The sequence below is a fragment of the Sturnus vulgaris genome, chromosome 13, assembly GCF_052056855.1.
Source record: "Sturnus vulgaris isolate bStuVul1 chromosome 13, bStuVul1.hap1, whole genome shotgun sequence".
Classification (NCBI taxonomy): Eukaryota; Metazoa; Chordata; class Aves; order Passeriformes; family Sturnidae; genus Sturnus; species Sturnus vulgaris.
This window is the reverse complement of record NC_142255.1, coordinates 10,321,814-10,344,698: the sequence shown is the minus strand read 5'-3', so window position 1 is coordinate 10,344,698 and position 22,885 is coordinate 10,321,814. Positions and strand designations below refer to the sequence as shown.

Genomic DNA, 22,885 nt, shown 5'->3' with positions numbered 1-22,885 from the left:
ATAATATGATTAAACTACTCAGTTACATATACTGAAGCAGTGAGAAGCTTTAAAACATTAGCAGTTGATTTCCTTGCTAACAGTCTGGCATTTTTGATACCCTGAGCCTTCAGGGCCAGCAGCAAACATGCCCATTCTATCCTATGCAAGGTGCTCACCTGTGGAGGCCTCCAGCAAGAGTTCGTGCTGGAGCTTTGTGACATGGCAAGGACAGCTGGCAAGAAATTACTGAGATATCAACCCCCTGCATAATACCCTTTCTATTCTCACATCTTGTCAAACTTCAGGATGTGCTTGATACAGCTATGGAGCAAGAAATGAAGCAAACCCAGCTACTTCTGTGGCATGTCAAGTGGAGTACAGACCTGCTGGTTTGATTTTTGCATCAAAGCTGAGTTTTATGATGGGTCATAGAAAGAAAATGTGCAGAACTCCACCTCTATTTTTAGTGCAAATCAAAGTTACTCAGGACTTAAATAACAGCGTTTGGAGCTGTGATAGTATGAGATCAAAGTTTTGTGACTTTGACAGTCAAAAGATGCTGACTCAGGGACTTTTTTCACTTCATCAGTTTTCACTTTTACATAAGAACAACCAGAGCCAGTGTGTGATGTTTGGATCACAGTATAATGCAGTCTGAGTCTCTCTGTTTGAATATCACTGTTGTAAAAAGACCTGAATCTTTGTTCTGATGCTCCTGCATATTTTTTCAGTTTCTGAAGCAGAACTGTGAAGTAAAAAGGAAGGAAGGGAGATAATTGGATGCTAGTGCAATAAAGAAGTATATCAAAATCTTTTCATGTGAGAGAAAGCAAATAATCCAACTAATTACAGATAAAAATCAAACACAATACATCCATGCATTTTCTTAGAATAAACTACATTCATTCTCAGTTTTTGGTTTCTAGCATTTACGTGCCTTCACTTAAGCTATTAATGTTGCTCTTATGGCCCAGCTGTCTCATGTTAAAGTACACTGTCAGCTTCTCTGTGGAGAATCATGCTAAAAAGAAAAATAGTTGTCTGAATTTTGGAAAGTTTCCAAAATATTGTTCTTGAGAAACTCAATATGAATTGTCAGACGCATTCAAACCCTTTTTTTGTTGTTGTTTGAGTCATTTCATTGATCAATCTCTGTTCGAATGGTTACTAGAATCCTCTGTGAAAAATGGCTGATTTCGCCTAAAATGTCACATTTACTAGACACAGCATGTTCGTTCCCTTTCAAACTTCTATAAATGTCACTGAAACACATGAACTGTTTGCTCCCATCAATAAAAATCCTCCAACAAATGACCCAAACGTCTGTGGCCCGGGGTCCTTTCGCGCTGCCCGGGCTGAGGGCGAGGCACCAGGTGGGGCTGTTACAAACGGAACCGACTCTTTGTCAGAACTGCTTCCTGTCCGCGACTCTGCGCAATAAATCTGCTCCTTCTGAGGAGGTTTTTATCTTTTAATGAGAATGAGCTCTCGAAGCAGAGCGGGTTCCCGAGCACCCAAGCGAAGGCTGCCCGGGGAAGGTGCTCGGACAGGAGAGGTCACGGCGCATCCCCTCAGCGTTATCGTGACACTGTCGTGAGGGGCGGCTCGCGGGCCCGTGACGTCACCCCCGCGGCCGCGCGTTGCCAGGCGACCGCCACGTCCCGCTGCGAGATGGCGCCGCTGCCCGCCCGCGGAAACCCCGCCCCTATGCATAACTCACACTGCCATTGGTCGTCTGACTGACCAATCAGATCGTCAGACGCGTTCCCGCGACCATGCGCGCCTGCTTTCAAACAATCAGTGGGCGGGCCTGCCCTCCCGCGCGGCTGGGCGTGCTCTGGTCGCCGGTTGGTGCCCGGGACTGTCAATCAGCGCGGCTCAGGGCGGTTCTGGCTGCCGGTTGGTGGCCGGGGCTGTCAATCAGCGGCGGCGGGCGCGGGCCGGGTGTAATGCGGAAAAGCGGCTAACCTGGCCCGGCGGTGGCTCCGGCGCCTCAGGTGGGTTTTGCTGTTCGGGCCGCGCTTTGCCGCCTTCTCCGGCCCTGCAGGCACCGCTGGAGCTGCACTGAATAACGGCAGCATCGCCCTCGCCAGCCCCGCGCCGCCGTCTGAGAGGGCTGAGGTGGCGGCGGCCGAGCTCGCCCCACGCCCCTGGAGCTGCCCCCGGCCCGTCCAGGTCCGGCTCTCCGAGCTCCGGCTCTCTGGGACTGGTCACGGCTCTGGCGGCTGTGCGCTCTCGTCCGGCTGCCTTCACTCCCGGAGCTGGGGAGGGCCCTAAGGAAAGGGGACAGGGCCGGTGGTCGTACGGCTGATGCGGTGTGGGGAAGGGGGTGCCTCAGAGCCTCCTGTGAGGGGTCACGGGGATTCCAGGGGGTGCACAGAGATAGGAGCAGCGCTGTGAGGCCTCCTGCCCGCTCTATTGCAGAGTTTCCTTGAACAGCAGCGGGCAAGAAGGTCCTTTAAACGTGGTGAAGCGACTTTTGACTTGGAAATAATGCTCTTGTAATGTTGCATTATACCAAGTGAAGACTTCGGTATGTGCTACACCTGTGTGCCCAAACAAGTGTCTCTTCAACAGCGAGTAACTTACCTTGTAACCAAAGGTGGACCTGCACTTATACACAGTAGCTTTCTGTGAGCACAATGCTCAGTGTAGACAAACCTTTGGGAGTCATCAAGACTCCTCCTTAAAGAGTGGAGTCTGGAACGGATGAGATATTTTTCAGATTTCCATGATACTTTTCCTATTTTTCATTTTGGACCTGTTATCTAAATGCACGAGAACCAGCATCCTTTCAGTTTTTAGTACGAAATGTAGTTATTTTCTGGAAGGCTACAAAGCAAGTTGCAGAAATGGGCATAATTATCATCATGTATCAAATCATATGTATACTGTACAGCATTAAAACTTGCATAAAATAATGTCTGGATGTAAGTGAACTTTAGAAATTATATAATGTCAGCCTATGAAAAACACAAATACTTGTTTTAAATGCTAAATTCTTGTGAGTAGGCCTGAGTATATGAGAAACAAGTAATGTGCAATGACTGTTGAAATAATTATATTTTCATGTTTTTGATTCCTCTTGTGTTTTACTCATGTGTGATGTTTTCCTGTCCTGTGGTAGGTTTTGCTGGGTACGCAAAATCGTTATTAGAAAACAATGTCCCTTGACTTTGATAGTGGAGCTCTACAAACTCAACATGAAGATGAAGACTATGACCAAGAAGATTATGCAAGAGAACAAGAGGTGAAAAAGAATTAAGTAATTTAATCTGAAGGCTTGTGACTTTAGCTTCTTCCTATCTTTTAAGTGCTTAAAAAGAAAGAAAAAGGTTTATGTAGTCTAGTAAGAGCAAAAGAAGGTGCAGACTGTGCCACTCTTGAAAAGCATAAGAAGTCTGGTTTGGGTGTGTTTTAGTTGTGGTGTTTTTCTTTGTTTGTGTCCAGTTGCTTTGTCCCGAGCAGAGCACTAATCATTGCAGTGATGGCTTCTTGAATGTAGTGATACTGACTCTCAAGTTCTTGTCTGGATTTCCATCCAGACTTCTCAGAGCATGTTTTGACTGTCCACTGCCTCTCTAGCCTGGAATTTAGCGAGGAGAAATCCTGGCATGATCAGTTTGCAGATGATTCTTTGAAATTAGTCTGTCCTGGGACATGTCTACTAGATGGCATTTCCCTTGCCTCTTCCTGGTGCAGCTCTTCTTAACAAGAGTTTGGCAGAAACATGCTTTATTGCTGCTATAGTCTAGTAAGCATTCTGTGGTATAAGTCTCTTTGTGAATTCTTCCTTGGAGGAAGAAAACCAGAATTTTGTGCAAGTGTCCTACTTTGCCAATGTTTTTGGACTGAACTTGTATTAATTTTCCTGAAGAGCGTATAATGAGTGTTGTTTATTCTATTTCAGTTGCAACAATTGTTGACAGACCTTCCCCATGATATGCTGGAGGACAGTGGAGACCAACTCTCCAGTTTCTCAGACTGCAGCATTCAGGAGACTGAGGAGCAGTAAGGCACATTATTATTTATGTTATGCTTTCAAGAATAGTCAAAGTCTGAGTTGATGAGGTGTGTAAAAGCAATCCAAGTAAAAAAGGGAGCTGTAGTTCAATTTGCAGTAAACTAGATGTGCCTTAATTTAAGAAAATATTGTTTGTTTGTTTTTTTTTTCCTTGAAGTTATTAGTGCACAGTTAAGCTGCTTGTGTCTCTCTAGGTCACATGAGCCTGGGAAGCTTGATGGAAGGTGGAATGATCATCCACTGATCAGTGATCCTCCAAATGTAAGCTTGTATGAGCAGGAATGTAATTACTGCTTGTTCATAATAACATACTAAATATTATTTAAATTCATTAGAGAAATACCTGTAGGTGATGTGTTTTGGTATTAATTTGAAGTATTTCTCACTTGAGGACTGGTAATCTCAGAAAAAGGAGGGTAGGGTGAAATCTGAGTTTTGAGAGAGCAATTTTAAACCTCATATCCATTCATAGGGCTATGGACAAGGACAAAATCTCTACCCTGAATAATTCTTGTGTGATCAGCAAACTGATCACATTGAAAAACATGGGAAGAATTGGAATGGCCTACATAATGATGAAGAGAAGAAACATTTTTATGATGTTAAAGAAGATTACTGTGGCTAGGATGGCCAAGATGATCCAGATGATATGTATTTTGGTAGAGATGGGCTTAAGTCTCCAAGTTACTACCAAGAGAACAATGTGTATCATCTTCCTGAAAACTTCAGACCTTATACAAATGGCCATAAACCAGAATTTAACAATCAGCAAAATGAAATAATAAATTTTAAGGTATTTTAGAAGCTGACACGTTTTTCTGTCTCTTGGAAAATTTTCACAGGTTGTTAACTATTGGTAGTAATATTTCCAAATATCTTCATTCTCTTACAATCAGTTGAAACTGATGAGAGTCTTCTTTAGCTTATTTTAAAAAATGAGACTAATAATTTAGTTAATAGCTAAATTTTCATATGTTCATGTTCTGATTTTTTTTTCTCTTGTTCCCTTGGTAGAATTGCATGAGGTAGAATGAATGTGGTTCACTTAAGTGTGTGCTTACTCTATTTAAGTTAACACTTCACTCCTTTTCTAAGGTGGAAGCTTTCATGAAAAATGAATGCTTAAATGGTGTGCTGGATTGGAGCCTGAAAATGAAGAGCTGCTAGAACTCTTCTTAATGTCAACATGTAAAATGAAAAATATTTTCACTGAGCAAGACTACAGTTGTTGTTTTAATTTGTTTCTTCTTATGTATATATTGTCACAACAGCAATTTCTTACATCTGATCTTGTCAATGGCCAATCACCAGAATCTTACAAAGTGACTTATAAACCATACCAAAATGGCATTCATCAAAATATTCCAGGAATCCAAGAAGGAAGTAGAAGAAATGAAGTGTTTGAAGATCTGCAACATGAATTCTTGGTCAATGATGAAAGTAAGTGTTTGGTGCTTAGACTTGAAATAAACTTGTGTAATAAGTTCACTGGAAATCAATGATAGAAAACATGTTGATTTCAATAATTTTTCAATTAGAGGACAACTAAAAGTATGTTGAAGTATATAGTCTTTTATATCTAGAAATTGTCTCTTTTTGCTCAGGGTATATGAGTTTCAGGCATTAAAAATGTAATTTTGACTGGTGAAACTGAAAATCAACCCATTTCTGGTGGCTTGATGTCAAACCTTGTTGACACTTTGTCTCCTTCCCTAAAATAATAAATCACTGTACCTTGGTGTACTCTGAGTGGTGCCACATGGGGCTTTTCTGTTAGGTACACTTCAAGTGACAGAACTACTTTATTAGACATGTTGTAAATTTGTTATGATCACAAGTCTGTGAGTTCACAGCATGTAAACTTTTATCTGGGCTTGCTGTTAGGTTGGAATTGTAGTTTGCACAATCCTTCAGCCATTGCTGCCAGAGCAATTTGTGTGATGTGAATCAAATGTGGATTAAAAAAAAGATTTTGTGCACTAGCAATGAACTTAGCACTACAAAGAAAATATTTTAGAGCAGGAATTACAGCAATGACTTTCTTGATATCTGTGCTGACTTGTCTGCATGAAATTTGGCAGATTCTTCAGAAAATATGCAGATTCTTCAACTTCAAGTTCTAAATAAAGCAAGGGAAAGACAACTGGAAGAACTTAATGAAAAGCTAGAAAAAAGTGCACAGCAGATTAGGTATTTGAATCATCAGCTTTCTATGATCAAAGGTAAAATGTTTTGTGCTAATTCTTAGATTTATTAACATCTATTATATATATTAATTCTGAGATTGATTTAGAAAGTGTCTTTGAAAGTATTTATCATACTTATAAACTTGATTTGGGACTATATGTGGCTAACCCTCTTCCCCCAAACGTTGTTTTAAGTAAAAATCTCTGGATTGGTGCCTGACTACATAACTGTCTTAACATTTACTATATTCAAACCCACTGTTGTTTTCCAGAGTCCCCATGTGTCAGGCATCACAAATGTACAGAAAAGTGAGAAGTTTGCCAAAGTAATCTTTTAAACGTTGGGAAAAAAATATAAAGTCAACACCAAAACACCCAGACCCCAATAGAAGAAGTGGACATCGATTAAAAACAAATTTTTTTTGATGCTGCCTGGTTTAACAGGCCATTTCACAGACTGTATGTAAAAAAAAAAAAAAAAAAAAATCTCTTTCAAAAATTCCAAAATCTATGATGGAGACTGATGATTGTCTTAGTTTCCCATTTCTTACAGGAACAGGCAAAAAAAAAGTAGTAAACTTAGAGAATTAAGACTACAGTTTTTAGAAAGCAAAGGAAGCAAAGCAGAGAGTAAAGTTGAGCTGTGTCTTGGCTGTTCCAGAGGAACTCTTCCTTTCAACAGCATAAGGGAGGATGTGAGGTCCTCCTGCTGCCAGGATGGGGCTTGTACCTTCAGGACCCTGCTGGAAACAGTGTTGGAGTGCTCCCTGCTGCCAGGAGGAGACAGTGTTTGCTGGATGGAGACTGAATGTTTTTGTTCAGTCTTCTGTTGTTCACAGTAGAGACAGAGTGAATGGTTCTGTAGAGCAGGTACTGAACAGTTGTGTTGCAGGAAGTTCTGGGGTGGCTGGCCATGGTTCTCACACAATTATGTCCCTTTCTTCAGATGAAAAGGATGGTTTGGCTCTTAGTCTTCATGAGTCTCAGAAACTCTATCAGAATGGAAAGGAACGGGAAATGCATCTTGAAGGTCAAATCAAGGCCCTTGAAACTCAAATTCAGACTCTTACTACCAATGAGGAGCAGGTACTGTAAATATTTTTAGACTGTTTATTGTGGAAGACCTCTGTAGTTAAATGTGTGGTGCATTTGCATTAACCAGAAGTGCTAGTCTCTTGAAATGCTGGTCATGATCATTGCAAAAGCTAGATACATGATGGATGGATAGGATTCATTGGCTGAAAATAACTATGTATGAAAACACGGGCATTATCTGAGGACTTGTGGCAACTCTTGCACAGAAAAAATTAAACTGATGTACAGAATATTGGAGCAACAGTAAAATGTATGTAACTAGGAACTACTGTAATACTGTTCCTACAGATACTGAAGCAATCCAAAGTGGCAGAGGTGGCCATGGAAAGCATGCAGAAGCAGTTGTTAGAACTTCAGCGATCAGATGCCCTCCAGAGAGCCAGAGAACAACATGAGGCCATCATTTCTGCACTCAAGCAGAAGTATGAACAGCAAGTATTGTCATTAGAGCAGAAACTTGACACTACACAATCTGCACTCCGAGAGCAGGTGAGAAATTATTGAGGATGCTGAGTACTGTACTGTACCATGTTTCCCAGACTGCATTTCTTGACCTACAATTCTAATAACTCCTTCTGGAAGCTGCTAAGAAAATAGAAAGTCTCAGCATTATGAGGCCTATGTGGTATGTTTTCATAAACATCTCCAGGCAGTTGCAAGTTCACATTGTGAATTTGTACAGAGCAGATGCAGAGGAGGAAGGAATTAATTGTCTTGGTTGCTCGCCTGAGCTTTCCTTCTGTGCAGTCTTTTTTTGAAGGAGTTCTGCAAATAACTCTGGGAAAGAAAAGGACTAATTAAGAAATAATGTGATATTCTTGCAAGAAAAAAACAAGGAAAACTTTCTATTGAACTGTCTGTTGCCATGATTTGATCTCAAAATGCTGAAGGATGAATAATCACTCAACAGTGACTTTATTTTAGAAGTAAGGATTATTTAGAAGTAGAGGAGGAGTAAATGGCCATCTTTAGATGGAGTTTGATATAGATTGTATCATATGGTTGTAGAGCTTGCTGAAATTATTCTACTTGATATGTCATAAGAATCCATTCCACTATTAGAAATAGTCAAGCAATGTATTCCAGGCAGGTCTTAATAAATTTTCCTCTAATTTTACATAAAGAAAATAAAATTTAGTTTCTGTAATTCTTGTCTCATAGATGGGTTGTATATTTGGAATGGTAACTGATACTTGCTTCTAAACAAAATGCACAGCTAAATTTTTGTCTGTTAATACCACAATAAAACTTATACAACTTTCTCTGTACTGTAAAATATATGATAGCATGTTTGGGGTATTTAAAGACATAGCTCCCGTTTTTTGAGAGAAGATAGAAAAGTCAAAAGATGTAAATAGAAGGCACTGTGCCTCCCCAGGTCTGTGTAGGTAACTAAATAATGCTATATAAATGTCTCCTTTTTATATATATCCTGTGAAAAAGAAACTACAGTTCCTCTTTTACAGAGTATTGGCACTTGCTAGTTTGGCTTAAGCTCAGTTAAAATAAACTGACTTTATGTCTGGCTTGATATAACGTGAAGGCTTGGTTTTTATTTTTTTCTTTTTCTCCAATAGACTAAGTGTATATGATTAATTACAAGAGATAATCTAATGTGCTGAAAAGTAACTGCTCTAGGAAATATGAAATGATTCTCATCCCTGTGTATTTATATATGAGTACAATTACTGCCTCCCAGTGAAAACTGAACTTTGGTGCTGTAAGAGATCACTTGTCAGCCAAGGATAGTGTTTGATCTGTGATTGATTTAACTGTCCTCTACCCCTTTAGGTATCAGATTGATTCTTCTTTATCCTGTATATATTGACTTTTTCTATATCTGAAGCTGTTCTGGATGGCTAAATGTTTGTAAAATGAGTAAAAATACTCTCTTCCTAGAAAGAGCTTTGCAAAAATTTAGGAGAGCATGTTAAACAACTTGAAAAATTGCTGGAAGAAACCAAGTGTGAAAAAACTGAAATAATAAATCGACTGACAAGAAGCTTAGAAGAAAGCCAAAAGCAGTGTGCAAATTTACTGCAAACAGGTCAGCCTTTTACTCATACTATTACCTTTCCTTGCAGAAATGTCTTCAGTTTTTCTAAATATGTAATTGCATATTGATGTTTCTATGGAAGGGGAATCAACATCAAGCTAATTGTGTTCTAGACTGCTTCCTAGGCAGTGGAATAGTTAGACTTAACTTTAAGTCTAGACTAAGATGTAAAAACCAAATAAAAATAAAAGCAAACACTATCTCCAAACCCCAAACAACAGTGATTAAAGTGTTTTCATTTGTATTTTGTTCTGCATATGTGTAAACCTTGTTTCATAATAAACAGGGTTTGGATGCAAGTTACTTAATTTTGTATTGTGGTGCTTGACTTGAATTGCCCTTTTAAGTTCAAGTCTAAGTGAGAAGAATTGTTTTGGGACCTGGAGCCTGATTCTTGGAAACCTGTATCTTAGAAATAGATTGTGAAATGTGTTGCAATTTGTGTGTTTGACTTTTGCCTACCTTCACACATGGAAGCCTTTTGATAGTAATGTATTTAGTAGCTTTTAGAGAGCTCAAGGAAATAGAAACAGTAATGTCTATTGCCAGAAGCAACATTGCTATTTTTAATAGAGATCTTTCTTCAGATTGCAGAAACTTTCTTTCATATTTATGATTTGCTCTTTTTCTCCCTTTTCTTTCCTACAATAGGCTCAATGCAGGAGACAAATCAGTTACGGTTTCAATTGCAACAAGCTCAATCTGCACAGATAATAAGCAACAACATGAACAAGGCTTTGCAGGTTAATTTTAGTGCATATTTTATGTTTGAATAAAATGTTTTAATTTGATAGGGGGGCATTATAACTAAGAGGTTGGTGGTTGAAACACTTTAAATTTTGGGGGGAAACAAGTACATCATCTTTGACTACTTCCTCTCCCAGTGTTTCATGTTGGTCCATTTTGCTACAAGGACAGCAGGAATACAGAAGAGCAAAAGAAATAATACTTCACAGATGGACTAGAACAAGAACAATAGGGAATATTTATTGTTTATTTTAATGAATTTGTAGTTCTAACTTATGCTTTCCTAGAGGTATCAGAAATGAAAAATGAAAGTATAAGTAAGGTAATGCTAGACAATTCAACTAAATACAGCTAAAAATAACTACATTCAGAAGGAAGAGCTCCATGTATGTTTTCTTTGGAAGAGTTATTATGGGCCTGATACTTGGGCTTGGAGTCTCTCTGGTCAGTGTAATTTTTTTCTGTGTCTTTCTTTCAGGAAGAATTAATGGAATTGAAAGAAGAAATAGCTTTATATGAATCTGCTGCTAAGCTTGGAGTATTTTTGAATGATGCAGGTGGAGAACGACATATGAGCCTGGGTGATTCCTATGTAGAACTGGGAATTAAAAAAATCACAGGGAAGAAGCCAAGATTCTGCAGGTATTAAGTGATTATTGTTGAAAGAAAAATTTTAAATCCTCAAGAAATTATTCAAGTTATGTCTAAAAAGAGGGTTCTACTCAATCAACACATAGGTTTTTTGATAGATATTTGAAATACTGCTTGTATTGCCAGATAATCTGAGAAACGGAAAAACTGTACTAGTGCCATAAATTGGTTGCCTAATTGCTATTTAATATATCTTCAGATTTTATAGGAACTATATTGCTGTTCCTTTAATTGTAGGAATTATATTCATGGATACTTTTTTTGCTCAAAGTGTCCACATAGTTGCTTAAAGCTAAATCTGTCTTTTCATCAACCAGTTGAGTTGTTTCATAGCACTTCACATTGTGTGAGAATGAATCTTTTGAGGAAAGAGCTGAATTAACAAGTTCTCTGTAAATTAATTGCAACTTGATGAAAAAGCTTTGATATTCATGTCTTCTTATGCTTTTTACTATTACATCTTGGACATCCTGGTATTTCTGGTGGCAATAGTTGCTCTTCTCTTTGCTACCACTGCCTTTCAGATAAATGTGTTTTGTCTTTTAAATACTGAACTGGTTATGTCTTTCCTGATAGTGCATTACAGAACAGAGACATGGATAAAGAACTCTCTAAAGATGAAATTATTGTAGAATTAAAAGCTGAGCTGGAACGTTTATTGAGCAGTAATAAAATGAAGAGAAACCAGATTACTCAACTACAAAATAGTCTTAAAGATTGCCAGGAGACACTAGAGGAATACAAGCAGTTGAAAGCAGAAAAAGCATCAAGAGATTCAGAGGTTTGTTCTTTTACACTTCTCTAAAAGTCAAGTGTTCTTGGTTTTTGGTGAACAAAAGCAACATTTAAACTTTTTATGAGAATAGAGAAAAAATTTATGCATAGCAACTGTGCTTTTGTATCTTTGGTTGAAAATAAAACAATTGAATAGCAGAAACCTGGGCAGCATATGCATTATTAAGTGAGTCCTAAAAGATGACTTATATGCTTGAGAGTGCTTAGTGTCTGCACTACTTTTGTTAGAAGTAAATTTCACTGGAAAAATATGGTTTTCTTTAGCCAAAAGGACCTTGTAATTTCTCTAAGAGGGCTGATAGTACCATTAGATTTTACAAACTGAACATTTAATAGATTTCCTTCAGATGGCCTTCACGGTGTAATTTGATCAGCAAGGAATCTCCTTGATATTGCATCTCTCTTCGCCCATTATTGCCTTCCCTCTAGAGACTGGTCAGACTTGCAGTGTGTGTACATGGTGCCCTGGATGTGGGATAGGAATACAATGTATGTGAGAAGTGTGCTCTCTGTTGGATGACTGTTGTCATTCAGCTTGCAAACACAACACTGAGTGTGTGCTTCTCCAAAGCTTCATGATACTGAGTTTTAAGAATTCACCTATAATAGCTGTGATACTGTGATCTTGCAGTGCAATAATTTCCTGGTTTTTATATTTTTTTAAGTACAATTTTTATTCGGCAACTCTTAACGTTGTTGAGCACTAATTACTAATTAATTAAATCATTTATATCTTGAAAGATATTATCGTAATTTTATTTTTAGCCTGCCACAAATTTCAAGGATGCTTCTGATAATCTAAAGGAAGAAATTCTGAGGCTCAAAAAGGCTAATGAAGCTTTGCTGCAGGAAGTTGAGGTAAGACAGAGGTGCTGCTTTGCAGTACAGGAAAACAAATTCAGGAAAAAACCCCACCCTGTGCTAAAAGCCTGTGATTAAAGGTTCTTACAACCCCATATTACTTAACCCTTGTTTGTCCAGGCACATATTTCAACTATTGAGGAACTGAAGGAAAATGAGGAAAAACTGAAAAGCTTAAATCAAGACCTCTGTTGTCAGATGAGAAAGATGGTTGAGGATTTTGATCATGATAAGCAAGAAGCCATTGACAGGTAAGTCTGTTAACTTATCTTAGTTTAATTTGTGGATTTTCACCCTGCATACATAATCTTGTTCCAGCTACCAGGTACAAGAGGTCAATGTCAGAAAGATATTTTCTTACAGAAAAGTTGAACCTAGATAGTTGAAATCAGGTAGTTATTTTTCCTTTCTTGAAATTGTAGGTGTGAAAGAACTTACCAGCAACATCATGAGGACACCAAAGCACATTTTGAGAAAGAGCTGATGGAGAGATTTGCTGTGGAAAAGCAGCAGCTTGTTCAAACTTCTGAAGAGACAATTTTGCAGTTAAAGTAAGACTTACCATTATTTCCATTTTTACTGAAACTTTCATGTTTCCTGTCTGACCTTCTCTGCTAGTTACACTTATTTTAAAGCTGACTTGCTGTCCTGTGAGGCCAATTGATAATAAATAATCTGTCCTTTGAAGGGATAATATAGAGGAGCTGAACAAAGAGATTACTGCAGTGAAGGAATGTTACATTGGAGTTTGTCGGGAGAAGGACACCTTGGAAACTGCTTTAAGACAGAAATTTCAGCAAGAGCAGCAGCTGAAGGAAGAGAAGGTACAAATGGAAATGCCTATAAACCGTATAATTTCACACTGATTTCAAGATGTAATATTAATAAGTGTATTTAATTTTGTAAATGTTTTGTAAATGTGGAGCCTACTTGGAAGAGATGCAACTGTATCAGAAAGTTCATACATATAACTTACAGGTTTTTAAATTAAGCTGGTGTTGTGTCCTGGGCTTTAAAATTTTGTAGAAGTAACTCTTTCCAATAGCTGTTTGTTTTCATGTAGTGAACTTCCCTAATTCTGACTTCTGAGGATGCTTAGTCAGCAGTATGAGCTTTTACATTCATAAGGCATTTTCAAAAAACCCTGAATGATAATACAAGTTTACTTCTCCCTATATAAAACTGATCTAAAAAATACTGTGTTTTTTTAAAGTACTAATGAATTCACACTGATTTGATTAAAAACTTTGCTTTTCTGAAGATATCAGTGTGCAATGACCGAAGTAGATTAACTGTCTGGGTAAGCAAATACAGTAAAGAGGTTCAGCTCAGTATGAGGGGAATATAAAGATGCTTGATATAAAAACTTACTTTACAGCAATAGCCTATAATAATCTGATATAATTTTTTTGAGACTTGAATCTCTTGTCTAGGTGTCATCAGTAAGATCAGCACACAGCCTCTAGAGAGTTAATCATGCATCTCATGCATTCACATTGCTTTGTACCAGAGCAGTTGTTGTGCCTTGGAGAATACTTAATTTTTTTTTTATTTTTTTTTTTTTTGTCTAGCTCAAGAAACAGCTACTAGAAGAAAAAGAAGTCTCTCTTAAACTTCTGAGGACTGAGCTTGAAGAGGAACACATCAGGTCTATGATAGCAGCAAAGAAGCGGTGGCTGGAAGAAAAAAACCAGCAGGTTCAAGAAGAAGTTGCATTAGCCAAAGTTCACTGGGAAAAGGAAGAAAAAGAGGTGAGAAACTTGGATCAGGGAATTTAACATTTTTGTTGTTGTTTTGCTGTTTATTTTCAGAAACAGAACTTTATGTGCTGTTATTCTGCCATTGAAAGTGGCTGTTAAGGATCTGTCATTTTAAAAGCCTTTGAAAAAGTCATAAGTATTATATATATTTTTAAACTCAAAACCTAGATCTTGTAAAGTAACAAACAGAATACCAGTTGTGACATTCAGGGTAACATGCTGGAGTTTTCCACCCTGATGCTTGAGTGAAGGTTGTGCTCTCTGTTGTTTCACTCAGCTATCATGTAGAAACCCCTTGTGTATTGTATCCCATAGAAGAAAACTCTGAGTCACCAAACTCTCCCCTCTCTGTGCATGGTTTTGTTCTTCTCCTGTCAAGGAGGATCACTGTTGTGAACAGTGTTTCATTTGCTAAACACCAGTGAAATCTGTTTAGATACTGGGGAGATTTTCTTAAAAAAATATTTTTTTCCTTAGAATAAAGAACAAGGCATTGCCAAATTAGAAAGAGAATGGCAAAGTAGGCTGGAAGAAGTGAGAAGAACTGTAGTTGAATGTAATGACTGCAGCTGCCAAACTGACCAAGTTACAGTTGTGGATGAAGTTTCAACTAAAGAGTTAGAAGGGACTGTTGAAGACCAGAGGCTGCAGACCCAGAAGGCTCTGAAAGAAAATACAGCCTCTGAGGAGGTCTTAAAAGAATTTGAATTGGAACTGGAAAATAAATACTCTAAAAATCTTGCCAGCCAGGTAACAATTGTTCTGTCTGCCTGGAGTCTGTAAAACTGCTGTGTCCAATGAAGTCACCTAAAAAAAGAAAGTGGACTCCTCCACTGACTTCCTCCTAAGTTTAGTACTGATATTTGCTGTATTAGAAATAAGAGTTCTTAAGAAAGTTCTGAAAAACCTGTAGCATGTGGTTTGTTTTTCACACTGTTAAACAAGGTTTGCAGTTCTGAACAGAACTGAGCAATGCTGACTTAGGTTTTATACCTTTTTGATAAAAATAAATTTAGTATTTTTACTTTTGGCATAATTTTTGCATTAAGACCTGCATGAAGTGCTGCTGGTCTGATCCTTTTAATTTCTGTAAACGTAGGCAATCCAAACTGAAGTCTGTTCTTGCACTGTTACATGAAAGTAATAATGAAAATGTATTCAGTGTACCTACCTACCTACTGAAGCAGGTTTTTTATCCATTTAAAGGTAGATGCAGCTTTAACCCAAGCTCATGCCAAGTGGCTGCAAGAGTACAAACTAAATCTAAAGACAGAACAAGAAAAATGGGAAAAGGAACACCAAAAGACTACAGCAAAGCAGGTAGCCCAAACTACTACTGTATGTGTGTTGATAAACAGTTAAATCTTCCAAATCCTATATATTACTGAGGAATGAATGCAGACACAGGCACAGGGAGTCACTAAGGAAAGATGTACTCTGCTCGACACCCATTTTTTTGCCTATATAGGTTTAATTTTTATTAAATACATTGCGAAGATCTCCAGTAGATCTATAATGACTCAGAGTTATATTTTGTATATCTATGAATGTGTGTATATATTTCTAATGACTGTGTTGAATATTTGGCAGTTAGCCCTGGTTCTCTCAGCTGCTGAGGAGAAATGGAAGAAAGATTATGAAGGTACAGAGAGATCTGGACTAAGAGTTAAAGAACTTGAAGAAAAGGTAATTTCTCTGAGGAGGGAACTGGAGCTAAAGAAAGAGGAAATCCCTGCAGCTGTCAAAGCAGAACTAGCAAAAGCCCGTGTACAGTGGAACAAAGAAAAGCAAGAAGAAATTCTGCAGATACAAGAGCAAAATGAGAGAGACTACCAATCCTTCTTAGATGATCATAGAAACAGAATTAAGGAGGTCCTTGCAACAGCAAAGGAGGACCTTGCAAAGCAGAAGAATGATCTCTCCATTCAGAAAGATGCAGAAATAAAGATGTTACTAGACCAAAAGCAGCGAGAATGGAAGGCTGAGGAAGCCAAGCGACTGCAGGATGAAATTAATCGGTATGAGGAGAAGACTCTGGTTGAGCTGGAGTATTTGTTGAGTGAAATTCATGAAGAACTGGTCAAGTGCACACAGAGTAAACATTATTGGAAGGACAAGTGTTTTGACTCTCCTGTACAATTAACCAGTCAAGGCAAAGACAAACTGAAGGCTTGTTTACAAAAGGCCTATAGGACCACAGTCTGCACAATTCTGGAAAAGAAAGAGCGAGAATGGAAGGAGGTAATACTTCTGTAAATTATAATTGCCAATCAGAAAAGGGATTTAAGCAATCAATCAGGCCTGCTTTCTCCCATGAAATATCCATGTAATTGTGAGAAATAGAAAATTCAACATTAGTGTTCATTGATAAGTGTATGCTAAAACTAAAAGGAGGCTAAATCTACCATTAGCAAGTGAAAAGGGAAAGGATGTAGCTTTGACATCTTCTTTGTCTTTAAAGAAGAGAAAGTCAGGTGAGGAATGTCATTTATGCAAAGACTTGTAAATTAAGGAGATTAATCCATCTGCTTAAGGTTGGGAGCCTGTGAAGGCTCCTTGTCTCTTAGATGGGCTGTAATGACAGAACCCACCTCAGATTTTTGCAGAGCTGCAAAATCCAGTTTGTGGTGGTGATTGAATAGTGAATGTTGATCATGTTATGTTTTTTTTCCCTCCTCTTTATACAAATAAAGATGAAAACAGTAAATGCTTTTTGCAAATTGCCTGCAGTAGGTCAGTTTGTCAGTTAGTCAGTTCTGTCTTGGGAATAAGAGTCTTGCCTATTTTATTGTGCCTCTAGGAAATCTTTCTCAGTGTGCCTGCCCAAATGAGGAAAGATGTCTAACCCTCTATTAGAGGAGTTTTTGGCTAAGTCAAGTCGTGTTCCAAAGCCTTTGTTTCTGTTGTTTTAGCAGATTCCTCTTCTTGCAGTGCTTATGATTGTAATAAGTTTTCTGTTGTGGGGAGCATCCCACTGGAAATGCCATTGCTACTCAGCAGTTAGTAGCTGGGGAGTTATCTGAGAATAGGACAGAGAAAATGTCTTGTTTTTCAAGAGAAGGTGGGATGTTACAATTTCTTTAGTGCCAATATATTTCTGTTCAGCAAGTGGCCCTTAAATGTTTTCGTGTCACAAGTCCTATCCAAGATGGTAGAGAGAATCAGGAGCTTTTTTCCTGTACCTTTTGCACCTTCTGCAGTGGAAATGAAATGTCTCTTGGTAAGCTGTTCAATATGCCTTTGAATCTCAAAATGTTGGTTGGTTGAACCACCTTATCTAGTGAAATCTTTTTAATTTCCTAGTAATGTCTTTTCTCTTTAAAAAGCAAGTTACCTTCAGCTATTCAAAGACAGAGTATAGTTCTGCAATGTTAAGGACTGACATTTCCAAATAATACTCAAGATATTCAGGCACTGCTGTTGCAATGTTTTATGATAAATAAAACTTCTATACCATAGAATAGAGGTTTTCTTCATGATTTGACTTGTAATCCGTGATTCTACTGCAGTTTAAAAGTACCTGTGTTAAAATTACTAAAGTTATTTGGTGGCCAGGGTTGGTTGTCGTGTGAAATACTTTTTTTTGCAGTGTTGGGTTTTCAGGAAGTGTTTTACAATTGCAGAAATACGAAGAACTACTGAGTAATGCAAATAAAGAATCATACCCTTACCCACAACGTGGTGCAGAAAACACTGGGGATGTGGCAAGACCCCCTGTGTGCAATGCTGGACACCAAGCAGAAGCACAAAGGAGACTGAGAGGACAGACACCCTTGCAGGAAGCTGGAACAGACAAAGGTATTTGGTTTGATCTTAATCTGGCAGATTGAGTATCATCAAATTAAGCTTGTTAGTAGCAGTCTTTAATAGTCAATGTCCTATTGATGACTCCAGTGCAAAATTAATTAATTAGTAAATATTTGGGTGATAGAGGAAGATACAGTTCTTCTGACTGTAAGGTTTCTTAATATTGCATAAGCTAAGTTAAAGTCACAAACTGCGACAAATGGCACTGGTCTCCAGTTTATTGATTTAATACCAGGCTTTGAGGTTTCAAATGGCTTTTTAAAACCATTCTTCAGGAGGAAAGAAATAGCTGTCTCATCTGCTAGAGGTGTGTGTTTTCTTTGGGAGTTGTTAGCAGTAAAACCTTTGGAGTATATAACAATCCACATGCAGGGCACTGCTGGCCATGATATCCACAGCATGGTCTAAGCTATGTTTTGTAAATGGGCAATACTAGATTGGAGCTTCAAGATTGAATTATACTGCTTTCTCTTGGCATTACACAAGACAAGGAATTCTGCATTCATGTAAAAGATACTATTGTGTCAAGAACTTGCTTGACCTGGCATGGTAGTCTTCTCTGATTCTTTTTGTTAAGAATGTAGTTGAAAAAAGTGTGAATCGATGGGTGGCTTTTCTCTTTTTTTGTTGTTCCCCTTCTTCCCTTTCCCCCCCACTCCCCGTGCCTAGTATGTACTTTAGCATTGTAGCTCTTCCCAAGGCTGTCACGTGTACTATGGCAAAACTGGAGACAGTGTAGATGGGAAAATGTTCATGGGAGGGACAGATGTCCCTGGGGCTTTCTGTTTAGTTTGAGCTCTTACGCAACTGAAAAATATAAAGCAGCAAAACCCAAGAGAGGTTTTGGCTCTGTGCCTGTAGTATGGCTTGAATTCCTTCAACACCAACTTAACAAATTCCTATTGACACAGAACAATACCAGCACTGCAGTGCTCCTGTCTCTAGAGCGCCCTGGCCTGGCTGTGGGGAGCAGCCATGGCTGTCCTGGAAGGAGCCCAGTCTTTGTGTATCCCTTAACCAGGCTCAGACACATGTGAGGCTTTCCAGCTGGGACAGTTTCCTTCAGCTGACTTCAAAAGACCTTGCTTGGCTGTTTTGTTTGGGGGTTTTTTTTGTTTTTTTTTTTAAATACTAAAAAAAAATTTAAAAGCATTTAACCCCAAGTCTTTTTGCTAACTTAAGAACTCAGATCATCACTGATGCATTGAGGCTGTGAGGGATATATGAGTTAATAGATGCTGCTGCACCTTCTGGAACAGGTTACCAGCCTCTTGTGATTAGTTTAATTGGACTAAAATATTACACACATTCCAGTGAGAAGAGGACTAAGTAGAACACTGAAAGTAGGTTGGGCTTGATTCTTTTTTTTTTTTTTTTTTGGTCCCATGTTGATGTATAACTTTTAGCAATTACTGTTGCAAGTCAGAAATGTACAAAAACGAACCTTGGGTCTCAGGAAGATTTGTGCTGCACACGCTGCTGCCAGGAGCTTGAAAAAAGAGAGGCTGTGTGCCAAGACTTGAAAACAGAGCTGGAGATAACTCCATATTCCTTCACAGCAAGTTGAAGATGTTTGTGGGCTAAGTCAGAGCAAATCCAAGGTTAGGATTGTTAGTCACCTAAACACAGCTTTGATTCTCTCATCTGTTGGATCTTTTAATTTTCAGTGGATACTGGGGTTTTGGTTATTAACCTCATAAAAAACAAAAAAAACCCCTCACCACAATAAACCAACAAAACAACCAAGTTTTATGTTGTATCTTTCTGTCTCGAAGGCACAATTGCAAACCCACAAATTAATAATCTTTTTCAATGTTTGTCAAAACCACCCTTGTTATTTTTATCCTGTCCTTTCTCTCCAAGTACACTTGATACCTCAGTGTAGTATTAGTAATGGCATATGAAGGCTTTAAGCTTATTTAATTACTGTATGAGATTATTTTTACATTCAGATTTCATTGAAGTGTGTTGGGATGGATTCCTATCTGCTTGTTACTGCAACAGCTGTACTGCAACTAATGATGCTTTGGGACACTGAGCTCTTGAACCAGAGGCAGCAGTTATTACATAAGCATCTCTTGAACTTAAATTTAGAGAAATGCAGTGAATTATGGTTCATTTTATTTTTAATAGAAAATGAGATGGTTCCAGGAGCTCTAATTGCGGAAAACTCTGAGACGAAGATTAAGCTGAAAGACCAGGGATCACCACCAAGGTATTTAAAAAACTAAACAAGATGATTTTTTATTTTGGGAAGATATAAGTTGCTTTTTTTGTGCAGTGTGATGTGTATGCATTTCAGGTCACTGTCAGGGGGAGGCATCTCAAAACCTTGTGCATCTTCTGACTCTGTGAAAGGTCTGGAAGAAATGCGTGCTCACTACATTAAAGCTTTGAGCAAGATTAAGTGTAAGTACTAAAGTCTTAGCTAAAAATTTAGTGGAGGAAAATAAATTGCTTTGTTGCTTCTTCCCTTCGGCCAGCTTGGACAAGAATCTGACAACCAAATCACAGGAGAAGTAAATTTTTCCGTCTTACAACAGTGACTATGAGAAATGTAATTGTCACCCTAAATTCAACGTGTAATTGTGCTGGGTGAAGCCTTGTTTTACCATCCTTGCTTTGTTGTACTGTAGTATGTTGTTTAAAGTGGTAAAGTGTATTTTGAGAACTGATCGTGTTTCCCCAGGAAAAAACCTACCTAGCATGCAGCTTGTCCTGAGAGAAAATCTGCTTTTCTCTTGTGCTGTATCCTGCCTTCTGGCTTAATCAGAACCTTCTGGCTGAGGAGAAAGGATTAAGTTTAGCAGCAGATCTTACCTGAGTACAGCAGGTCACCAAATTCCAGCTGTATGGCCATTGAAAAGCTTCTAGACACATTTTTTGCCAGCCAACGTTCCTCCCAAATCCCTGTGCTTGCTTAAGATGCAGAATCAGACAACTGAATTCATTTCTGATCCTTCATATTGACCTGTGGTTTGCCCTGGCATTCATCCAGTAGGCAACAACTGGCACGAGGATTTGGTGGAATGTTGGCAGGTAAATCTGTGTCCTTGCTGACTTGAAACAAGTCTACTAGGCAGTCCCAGTTTGTGGTGTTGGCTTTTTCCTCACTGTGAGGGAAAACTGGTTCTAATGGAGTGTGTTTGTAGGTGATATGCTTTGTTATATCCGTGAAAGTAAGGAACGAGCTGCTGAAATGATTAAAGTGGAGGTTTTAAGAGAGCGCCAAGAGACAGCACGGAAAATGCGCAAATACTACTTGACATGCCTTCAACAACTGCTCACTGATAATGGCAAACATGAAGGGTGAGTTCAAGTATGTTTGGAAATGACTGTTGGCTGTGCAAGAGGTGTTCAGATGTGTTACTCTGGAGTTTGTCCACCTTGGAGCAAACAGTGCCTGGCCTGAAGTCTTGCCAGGGTGTGGATGTTGGTGCCAGGTCACTGCAGAGCTGCCTGGCACACTGTTCTTTCAGTATTCTCTGGCTCTCAGTAACATTGCTTTGAAGTAAAATGTAGTGTTGAATTACCCCTAAAGTTGTTTTTGTTTTTTTTTTTCCCCATGCTCTGCAATTCTTGACAGAGCTGAGAAGAAAATAATGGATGCTGCCAGTAAACTTGCTACAATGGCTAAAGGACTGGAAACGCCTCTCCGGCACATTCCCCCACGCAAATCTGCCCGCCCAGGTGTGCTGGATTCCCTGGCCCTTCTCTTCTTGATCATGCTGATTTCATGCATGTAGTAATGACAATGCTTTTCTTCCAGTATTAACATTATCTTCAATTATCTCTTTCCCTCCTCTCCTAGCTCTGCATATAAACTCTGATACTGGAGGTGAGTGCTCCAAAAGAGATTGTGTGCTTCGGACTAGGTCACACCATATGGACAGCAAATCATGTAGTGAAAGCTGTACTGAAAAATCCTCTGATAAAGTTGTCCAGAAGCGTGTTCCACGTGACTTGATACAGCAGTTTGATGCAACACAGACCAAAACTCGACATGTACTTTGTGAAACATTGGCTTCAGATGTTCAGAACAGGAATAATTCTCAAAATCTGGATGGTGCATCTAGAGGAGTTCTATCAGAATGTTATCCAAATGAAGATGGAAGAAGAGAAAAATATGGCCCCATTGCAAATATAGACAAAGGACCTTTGTGTGCTGCGAGTAATAGCAATGCTCCTCCCTCTGCTGGTCAGGGAGCACTACAAAATATGCAAGCACCCAGGGTTACAAATGGCCACACCAGCTCTGGGCCAACTCATCATATGCTTAACAGCAAGAATGGAAGAACAGGCTTGAAAGAGGATAAATGTATCCAATCACGTGGAAAATGGAAAACTAAGTCTAAGAGAACTCAGGAATTTAATTTTAAAGACACTCCAGAAAGAGATGAAGGAAGCAGCAGTGAATGGAGTTCTGGGAATGGAAGCTTGCATCTGGATTATGGTGAAATGCCTCTCTTGTATCCTCAACTAGAAGCCAATATTAATGTTCAAGCACAGACTGTAAACTGTGAAGAGTTTCCTCATGTCAGGTCATTTTCCTCTGCAGATGAAAATGTTACTTCTTGGAGAGACATTTCTAGTGGCAGTGGCAAGGTTCTCAGTACAAAAAGCAGCACAAAAGTTTACAGTAGAGGCCAGCAGATAACAAACCCAGAGCATACTTCATTCCTCAACTCCTGACAAATCAAATTCAGCTGTCTCACAGCTCAATGAAACACCAGATTCAAATGTAGGAAAATGCTGCAACAAATGCTTGGAGAAAAAATGGTGTGGGATCCCCAGTCTCGGCAAGATAGTTGTTTTTAATTAGCCCACTCTTTAACTTGAACTCATACCAGCAGTCCTTGTTTGAAGGAAAAAATTAACTTGATGTTTAAATAAAAGTGTGATGATTGAGGAAAATCTCTTC

At 38.8% G+C, this 22,885-nt stretch overlaps 1 protein-coding gene across 1 annotated transcript; it reads left to right on the top strand.

The window, feature by feature from the left end:
• Positions 1 to 1,907: 1,907 nt before the first annotated feature.
• Positions 1,908 to 22,878, top strand: CEP152 (centrosomal protein 152). Its single transcript, XM_014887756.2, is given in 27 exon segments — positions 1,908 to 1,979; positions 3,110 to 3,232; positions 3,893 to 3,993; positions 4,201 to 4,267; positions 5,278 to 5,446; positions 6,088 to 6,228; positions 7,139 to 7,278; positions 7,576 to 7,776; positions 9,187 to 9,334; positions 9,995 to 10,086; positions 10,569 to 10,732; positions 11,318 to 11,522; positions 12,302 to 12,394; positions 12,518 to 12,648; positions 12,820 to 12,948; positions 13,086 to 13,221; positions 13,969 to 14,148; positions 14,635 to 14,907; positions 15,364 to 15,477; positions 15,748 to 16,398; positions 17,781 to 17,955; positions 20,098 to 20,179; positions 20,267 to 20,373; positions 21,117 to 21,273; positions 21,551 to 21,654; positions 21,776 to 22,653; positions 22,655 to 22,878. Coding segments are annotated over 26 exon segments (4,857 nt in total). The 5' UTR covers positions 1,908 to 1,979; positions 3,110 to 3,145; the 3' UTR covers positions 22,787 to 22,878.
• The last annotated feature ends 7 nt before the right edge of the window (positions 22,879 to 22,885 follow it).